Raw genomic sequence first — 9,560 nt, 5'->3', positions numbered from 1 at the left:
CGGTGGACGGTTACGCTACATTTATAAATAACGCGATCTAACCTAAAAACTTTATTATGAATTATTATGAAAAAATATATAGTTCATGTATAAAATGTCAGCTCTTAGTATGCACGGAAATATGTTAGTAACGGACACGTATTTGCAATGTGACATTTAAACTCTTAAATAACTTAAAGCACAGCAGTTTAACTATTTGTTTTACCCTGATTGTGTTATCGGCATCAATTTGTGAGACAGATAATCCATTGACAACTGTCAAGGGGCACGCGAAAGCTCAGCTGTTGTCAACACCTGATGATGCTGGATGTAATCTCCAGTGAAATGTCACACGAAGTTCTCACATTTCTCTTGTTTTTCAACATTCCAGTCTACTGGAAAAAACCAAATCGATTGGCAAATTTGACCCCACGTGACAACTTTATTTCATTGGCTCTGTCAGGTGGTGGAGACTTATTGTTGAAAAAAAAATACATCATATCTACACGGCCATCTAACCCAAAAGAAACAAATTCTGAATCGTAATATTGGCCGTGAAAGCCTACATATGTGCGTGTACATCTCACACAGCAGTCTGTTCGAGAACAGTCTTCAGAAGCAGATATCACAGAAGTACGACTGAGATCCCTTGCAGTGACACCCTACCAAATCTCGGGGGCAGCCTTTTTTTACACCCATCCGGCGACAGTGTCAAGTTTCTGTTGCCCAACAGTCAAACTGGTAATTTTTTTGTTGCCAGATAGAAGGGTAAAAAAACAATTATAATGGTACATTTTTATTTATAGAGTTGGAATTTAGCCAAGTTCAGTGCAATAACAGATTTAATGCGATGGGTTTTTTTCGTGTGTGCAATCATTGGTAATTGAGACCAGCAACTCACTATACTGGATTTGGAGCCAGGATATCAGCAGTGATAAGCTCAGCGCTCTGACCTCTGAGGCCAGCATGGAGAGTTTTAAAACCCTGTTTGGAAAATTGCTGTGAATTACTCGGAGTGATCTTTAACAAGGTTTGTGAATACAAGCCAACATCATAATGTGTGCCTGATCAACCAGAACATGTAATATTTCACGATTTAATTTACATGCCAGTTAATAATGGGAGAAAGGTGGACATGATTGTTGTCTACGGTAGGTAGTGTGTAGTGTGTGTTTGCATCCCTTAGTGCAGTGCATTATTGCTTCGCTTTGTCATGCTTGTTTTTTAAACCATTACTGTAATAATATATATAAACCTTAAAGAGATAAATTCAGAAACAAACCCCAATTAAATTGATCGCTCCAACAAAAACTTTTTTTGTGGATGCCTAAAAAACACGTGCGCACACGCACGCGCGTGCACACAACCGACGGTGCGAATTACGACTCTGTAACCCTGGGGAGCAGCGGCGAGGCAAAGGAAGATGTGAGACGACAACCCGAGAGCACCCAGGCACCCCTCTGCCCCGTCGTCGTTAGCGTCGCAGCGGCAGCAGCAGCAGCAGTGCAGCGGGGGACTCAAGCAGCAGCATGGAGCGGTTCAGGTCTCGACTGCGCTACAGGACTCGAGAGAAGCTCAGGGGGCGGCTCCTCGGCCAAGATGCGTCTCCCATTCCCGACCCCGCGCTCGTCGGCTTCTACCACCAAGACGCCTCGCGAATGTCGGGACAGAATCTCGTGGGCTTCTACAGGGAGGCCTCGCCCATTCCGAGCCCACCCCTGGCGGCACTCTATCGAGAGGGGTCTCCCGTTCCGGACGACGGTGCGTACGGCATCTTTAGGAACGTGTCGCCGATTCGCGACACTGCGATGGCCGGATTTTACAGAGAAGGGCCGGGCCTCCAAAACGCACTGCAAGTCGGCCCTTATCCAGAACACTTGGCCCTTCGTGACCCGACCATGTATGGCTTTTACAATCAGGATGCACGGGTCCAGGATCCCGGGTTTTATGGGCTTTACCGGCAACTCTCACCGTTACGGGACCATTTGTACCAGCCTCAAATGGCAGAGGCAAACCCCTACAGCTTCCTCCAGGAAACTGCTCCCGCCAGCGAGTCTATGTTGAGCAGGTTCCATCACGGCAGCGGTGTTGAGTTTGCAATGCCGTATACCCCTTGGGAGACCCTCCACCTCCAAGACCCAAGGCCAGAGACACCGCACCAAGCCTCTTCACTGCCACCAACAAGCCTCGACAGATCCTCACCATCTGCAAGCAACAGCACTCCAGAAAAGCGGCAAATGGCTCAGACTACCCAACCCACCAGAACACCAGCACACGGTGCCGGCGTTGATTTGGCAAGGTCATTAACCCCGCGCGAGGCTCCTCGTGGCGAAGACCCCATGTTGGAGAACCTGCGTCAAGCCTCCTCAATGCCAAGAACAACTGTTGACACGTCCTCACCTCGTGCAGGCAAAAGTTCTCCAGAAGATGGGCAGAAACCGCAGGCCACTCAAGCACCCAGGATACCAGCTCACGGTGCAGGTGTCGCGTTGGCAAGGTCGTTTGCCTCTCCTGAGACTCCACAATTTCACGGTCTAGGATCAGAGACAATGCATCAGGCCTCCTCAATGCCAAGAGCAAAACCTGATCAAAACGTAACCACTCCGTCTGCAATGAAGACCACTCCAAAAGACGGGCAAAAACCTCAAGCTGCTGCTGTTGATTTGGTAAACCCATACAGCCCTCATGAAGTTCCACAATACCAAGACCTCATGTCAGAGAACCTACGTCGAGCCTCCTCAATGCCAAGAACAACTGTCGGCACATCCTCGCCTCGTGCAAGCGAAACAACACCAGCAGATCGCCAGAGACCTCAGCTGACCCAACCCACGAGACCGCCAGCAGAGAGCGACGGTGTCGAGTTGGCGAGGTCGTTCTCCCCTCGTGAGGCTCCACAATTCCGTAACCCACGGTCCGAGGCACTGCCAGGGACGAATCTCAACACATCCTCACCCTCTGCGAGCAAAATAACTCCAGAAGATGGTCAGAAAGCTCAGATGACTCAAGCCCCCGGGACACAAAAAAATGCATACGCCAAATCAAAAAGTCCGAGCCAAGAAGAGATTGCATACCCTGTACACAGCACACAGTCAACAAAAGTAGTTACACCTGGCCCAAAAAGCACTAAAACCCTACCACCGGACAGGGACACTTTGCCACCAGGCGGAGACAATTCAGACCTTCCGAGCGTTGGTTCTCGACCGGCTGGTGCGATGGGTGCGCAAGTATCGACTCCAGAGGCTCCCTATGCGGTCATAATGCAAGCAAACAAGCCGCAGCGGATGCCGTCGCCATTCAAGCAACTGGCCAACAAGCTGCAAGACATTAAACACGCTGCCTTCACTCGCAGGCCCACGTCCTTCAGCGAGCTCACTGACGCCCTGATAGCGACACGGAAAGTTGGTGACCAAACATCGCTCCATCTCCACGATGCTGATGTGGGCAAAGCTCAGAGGCAACCGGATTCCAGAGAGAGAGAATTCCCTGATGTGACGGTAAGCTGGGTGATTGTACTATGCATGCTCTTCGGGATCAATTGGCTCTGTAGATTTTAAGCTGATGCAGTGGCAAGCGGCCTTCCTGGTCCTGTTATTGGCCTCAACTGCCATGGACTCAATTTAAACACGGTGCGAGTAGAAGGTCATTGTGTCGCATGAGCATATCGCTGCATTCTGATTTCAAATTCCAAAGTGAATAAAATGGGATAAATAACTTTTAATAAAAACAACACCAGAATATATACCTAAGACAGTTACTTAAGTTGGGGCGAGATCAAAATGGTAAAAAACAATTGTAGCCAATAACAGGTTGGAGTAATGTTGTAAAAAATAACTTATAATTTCAGGGGACCAATATGCTTATCCGGGTTTTTTTTTAAATCAATGCACACCTGCTGTGACATGAATGAGAAACATGGACATTGACAATGAAATTGAACAAAAGGTTGAAAACTTCACAAAGAAACAAAGGTGCATGATTGGAATGACACCCGAGAGACGTAATGGGGAACACGTGGATTACAAAACATGCGCAGAGTTAGAGACTGTCAAGGAAAGTAAATGGGCTTGGACAGGACACGTCGCCATAAGGGATGGTGGTCAGGAATAATGACGGAATGGTAGCCAAAGGAGGGAGCACACCGGAGGTGATGACCACAGCAGAGATGTACACCGAGTGTGTTACACTTCTTTCGCACCGTACGTAGCCAACCGTGCAAATCGGAGGTGCGGCGGAAGGACAACAAACTAAACACAGAAAATACGTTCTAGAGACATTAGTTTTCAATCTGGAGATAGAGCGATGAGAGTTTCCAGGTTCTAAATGTCCATTGCTGGTCCGTCAGAGATGTTCATGACTTGAGGAGGCCTTCATCCATCATAATTATTATAAAAGCCTGAATTCAAATTTCCCAAGTGTCTAAAGTGATCCGGAAGGATTGTGAATTGCAACAAAAAAAGTTTGCTCTTATCTCAGTTAAAAATAGCTGCATAGAAGAAAAAACCCGACTACACGATGAACATTTTGAAGTTGTTGATCAGAAGTACATTATGCTGCTCTCTGCATGTCACGGGTCCGGCATGAACAGGGCTCGGCAACCTGCGGCTCCACAGCCGCATGCGGCTCCGACAGCTTCGTGAGGTCATTTATTAAGAAGGACCACCTTCTCGTATTCACCACACAGTGCGCTGCGGCTCTTGAATATTGCGTTTTTTTAATTTGGTTGCCGACCCCTGGGCTTGAAGCGTGATGAGCAGGCTTTGGGAGATGCCCTAAAATGCCTTGTTCACTCACTCTTGCTGTAAGGCATTGAGGTAATGATACTCCTTCTGTGTACGGTCACTCGTTGAGATTCATTAAGTGTTTTGCCAGAAGCATTAAACAAAAATAGGAACAGCTGCGAAGGGGACAATATTGAAAATTCACATCCGGTTGTTGAGAAGTGTGGGATTTCAGCATTGATTATTGCAGACAGTGGCCTTCTCTTGCAAATGGGAAATTCTTCACGTCCTTGATGTCCACCGTAGAAATGACTGCGGGTTGCAGACGTTGTCCTGCCGACCCATGCAATCTAGCTGTGCTAAGTGCAACGACCATCACGCCGTTCAGCCCCTCACTTAACGTGCAAATCACATTTATAGCTGTCGCCGCTTTAAGATTTTCTAATTTGATGAATACGTTTTTTTTTTTACTCTCCATTGTTTTTGTAAATTCAGCCGAGTTGCATTGAACAAAAAAAATGCACCAGATGGCAACAAAATAAAAAACATGATGGCACATTCGATGTGAATTGCACACGCGTTGTGTTGTTGTTGTTGTTGTTTTAGGACGTCCGCGAAGCAGACAGTGACAAAAATAAACCCAAAGGTGACAAGGATAGATCCTCTCCAAAGCTGCCCAAGAGGGCATCGCCCAAACCCAGCCCCAAGCTGGGAATCAGGCGCAACAGCGGCAAGATGTCACCCATGATGGGCAAAAAATTCTCGCCGATGCTCGAGAGGACGGCTGCCAAGGGCTCCCCGAAGCTCCGGGATCGCTTCTCGGTGACCGACGATCCGGACAACAACCCCAAGAACAGGAACTACCTGCGCGCCATGGTCATGATCCACGTGCGCCGTCGGACGGGCAACGAGTCGTCTACGGAGAGGCTGAAGCGTCTACGCGACGGCACTCTGGACGTGTTGCAGCTTGCGCCCCCCGACGCCACCTTCCCCGCCCGCGATGGTGCCACCACCTCGGAACCCGCGCCGCTGCCGGAGTCGCCACCTCGGGCAAAGCGCGAAGGCGAAGCGGTGGTGGTCCCGGCTGACCGAGGGCAGCAGCAGCAGCAGCAGCCGGAGGTCTCGGAGGAGGGGCGCCGAGGAGATGGCAGCGCAGCCGGGAGGCAGAGCGAGGTGCCGGGCGGTGCCACCTACGGGCTACAGCGGGGTTCGGCGTGGAGCGGAGACCGCCGGCTGGACTCATCCTCTCGCGACAAGCGGGAGGATGCTGCTCGGGGCGGCACGGCGGCGGACGTCGCGACAGGCAAATCCCTCGGTGAGATGCGCGCCGAGTGGCTCCCGCCGGCTGACGTTCTGCGAATCCGTCGGCAATTTTGTTTGGCGACTCTGGCTCCGCTGATTGACAAGCCGCCGGGAGGTCGAAATTTCAAACGAATTTCTTGGGAACTGCGTTTTGTGCTAAGTTTGTTGACCTGCTCCGCCCCCCCCCCACGCGGCACCTCAGATTAGCATGGTTGGCTACGTACGGTGCGAAAGAAGTTCAACGTAAATACATGCCGAGTTTGCTCACTTAAACAAATGCTGCATGATAATATTGGTCTCGAAAGCGAATAGGCTGACTACTTAATTAAATTTACTTTTTAATAAATGTTTCTCCTACAACATCAGAGTGCAGCGCCACATTAAATGTTCACTACAATGACAATAGTTTAAAGCGATTTGAAGCATGTTTTATTTGGGGGGGGGGGGGGGGCAGAGCTTTGTGACGTCATATCTGAGAGGGGGTCTGACTTTTTGTGACGCCGTGTGACGAGGGGGGGGGGGGTAAGAAAATCGTCCAACATCGCGTGACGTCATTTATGGACGGCCCTTAATGCTGCCCTGTGTTCTTACAGACGATGTCACGGCAGGCCCAAGGAGGTCTCTACAAGAGCCTTGGCCTGAGAAGACCCTCTCCTACTTGCAGTCTGCAGGGGATGTCAGGAGGACATCCCTTCCAACCACCAGAACTGGTGAGCGAACCAGGGCTCTGCTTTATAAAATGACTTGCGCGATTGTATTACAATTTAACTTCGAAAAAAGAGTCTCGACAAGTCTCAAGACATTTTCAAGAAGCCAGCTGAGGATATTGGCCATTCTCTCGTTTCGAGGTAGCGTTGGGTGCGGAGGAAACCTTGCGCCTGAAGAAAGCTCGTGCATGTGAACTCAACATTCATGTGGACATTATATCAAAGTCAGACGATGGTGGTGATACACTCGTCTGACTATGTGCGCCTTTAAACCTTGAAATCATTGCAATCTGTTCATTCATAAATGCATTTACAAAACGGTGAACGTGAACCTGTCTGTGTGCATGTCTACAAAGATACATGCGGTCACGTGACTGTGTACACGTTTGTCTGTGTGCGTCATGCGTGCATTTGTGTAACGTTGCTTGTGTACGTGCGCGCTTGTGTGCATGCATACGTGCGTTTGTTTAACGCCTCTTCTGTATGTGTGTGTGTGTTGGGATTTGTGTAATATACTTTGTTGTGTATGTGCAAGTCTGTGGGCATGCACCCTGCATGCATATGTACAACCCTGCTTGTGCATAGACACGTGTGCATAGACGCGTGTGTGTGCATGCATACGTACACACACACACGCACAGCCATCGACACCGCAACTGGATGCTACAAAACTGCCCACTGCACCGCAACCCCCCTTCTCACCTCATCTCATCTTTACCGATACATTTTGTATTCATAAAATTAGTGTTTTTTCTCAGAATCTTGGATGCTATACCTCGATGGGTGTTCCCCATCCCCACTTCGTCACGGATAACAGAATGACTACGCTATTGCAAATTCCAACAATGTCGTGTCCCCTTGCAGACGATGTCAGGGCAGGCGGCCCAAGAAGGCCTGTGGAAGAGCCGTGGCCTGAGAAAACCGGCTACTTGCAGCCTGCCGGGGACACCCAGAGGCCTTCGAGATCGACGGAGAGGAACGAACCTCCAAGCAGAGCTGGTGAGGCAATTGAGGATCCTTACAAACGGCGAAACGCAACGATTACCATCTAACACGGAGATTCTTGTGTGTGCGTGTGGATGCACAAATATTAGCATTGGGAGAGACAAAGGCGGCCGGGCGTGGCACTGGCAACCACCCCCTCGTGTACTGTACCGGCCCTTCATAAGTGATAGCTAACAGCACTTGCCCCAAAAGTATGTTAAGGCTATACGGGGAATATTTATCTTTGACTTGCACATACACAACAGATGACACTGCAGCCGTAAGTTACTCCACTGTCCACTGCACTCACCGCTGGTCATCTCATTTTGTTATCCATTGTTTGTTTTTAAAGATAATAGGAGTTGAATGTCAAATGCAACTCCTATTATGCACGATAATCCGTGACTGCTGTTACAGAACAAACGAGTGATTTTATGATATAATTGCACAAATGTGTTCATCGTCGATGGGGCTTTCCCATCTCCACTTCATCATGGGCACAGAAGTATCGCTTGCACTGGCAATTGTCACACACACCAACAGTGCAGGCAACAATGCCTTCTTGTATCCTTGCAGACGACATCACGGCATCCCCAAAGCAGTCTCTAAAAGCAGAGGCTTGGCCTGAGAAGACCAGCTACGTCCAGTCTCCAGGGGATACGCAGAGGCCATCGAGATTGATGGACAGGAATGAACCTTCAGCTAGACCTGGTGACAGGGTCGTGGGTTCAATCCCAACCTTGAAACTTGTCTATTTGGAGTTTGCGTGTCTCTCTCCCCGTGGTCCTGTGGATTTTTCTCCGGGTCCTCCAGTTTTTCCCTCCACATTTAGAAACATGCGTTGAGAGTATTTGGTTGAGCTCAATTTCCAAACGTTTAGCCACTTCGTTGAGACATCATTTGTGGCCAAGTTACTTCTGAAAAAGAGCTACATAGCTCAGTGGGCCTTACCTGGTAAAATAAAGATAGTTTAGTTTCGAGAATTGAGGAATCTTTACAATAATTATTGCTTGACTCGGGAAGTCTTACCGAACCTTAAGACTTTTCCCAGAGGCCCGCTTTTGGTATTTTTGGCCATCGCGATCAACGTTAGTGTGGACATTTTAGTCAAAATCTCAGTCTAAGGTAGGTTGGGTACATTGCTACAATCCAGGGATTCTATAACTCTTTTGATGATGATGATGATATCCGTTCTATTTGTGGTTTTTAAACTTTGTCTACAAACACATGGATGTGTGCGAACATACATACATACATAGACGCATACACATTTATCTTACAGTTCATGCGTGAATGCATTTGTGTAACGTTGCTTGTGTGTGCCTCTCTGCGTGCATGCATACGTGCACAGGTACTCACACAGAGCCTTGGCCTGAGAAGACCAACTCCTCGCAGTCTGCAGGGGATGCCCACAGGCCATCGAGACCGATGGACAGGAACGCACCTCTAGTCAGAACTGGTGAAGGAACGAAGGCCCCTGAGAGTCTCAACACTTTTTTTTTCTAGTGGTGTCTTGCTTAGCCTGTTGGCCATTGTCTATCTTGAGTATTTTTTTGCAGGAACTCTGAAAAAACTCCCATACATTCATAAGGAAATTGATGTGTGTAATATTGTTTGTGTATTTCTGAGTATGCATGTATGTATGTTGAACATCTTTTGCGCACCGTACGTAGCCAACCGTACTAATCTGAGGTGCGTGGGAAGGACATCAACACTAACACAACAAGCAGTTCTAAAGAAATTAGTTTTCAATTTAGAATGAGTTTTCATTGCATGCATGTATTTTGTGACTATGCTAACAGCACTGTTAAGACTACACGGGGGGCGGGGATCTTTGCCTTTTTTTTGTGCGTGCTGGTACGTGCATCCG

At 48.5% G+C, this 9,560-nt stretch overlaps 1 protein-coding gene across 1 annotated transcript; it reads left to right on the top strand.

The window, feature by feature from the left end:
* Positions 1–3,191: 3,191 nt before the first annotated feature.
* LOC133343626 (uncharacterized) lies at positions 3,192–6,641 on the top strand. The gene is made up of 3 exons (XM_061553316.1): positions 3,192–3,473; positions 5,304–6,064; positions 6,593–6,641. Exons 1-3 carry the CDS (start codon positions 3,192–3,194, stop codon positions 6,639–6,641), a joined length of 1,092 nt encoding a protein of 363 aa, XP_061409300.1.
* The last annotated feature ends 2,919 nt before the right edge of the window (positions 6,642–9,560 follow it).

Source organism: Lethenteron reissneri, chromosome 18, assembly GCF_015708825.2.
Source record: "Lethenteron reissneri isolate LAM-NWPU_2019-01 chromosome 18, ASM1570882v1, whole genome shotgun sequence".
Classification (NCBI taxonomy): domain Eukaryota; kingdom Metazoa; phylum Chordata; class Hyperoartia; order Petromyzontiformes; family Petromyzontidae; genus Lethenteron; species Lethenteron reissneri.
This window is presented reverse-complemented; position numbering and strand designations above follow the sequence as displayed.

Coding starts and splice junctions, on each gene's coding strand:
- LOC133343626 (XM_061553316.1), top strand. CDS start 3,192: ATGGGTGCGCAAGTATCGACTCCAGAGGCTCCCTATGCGGTCATAATG. Junction 3,474..5,303: donor GAGAATTCCCTGATGTGACG/GTAAGCTGGGTG, acceptor TTGTTGTTTTAG/GACGTCCGCGAAGCAGACAG. Junction 6,065..6,592: donor GACGTTCTGCGAATCCGTCG/GCAATTTTGTTT, acceptor GTGTTCTTACAG/ACGATGTCACGGCAGGCCCA.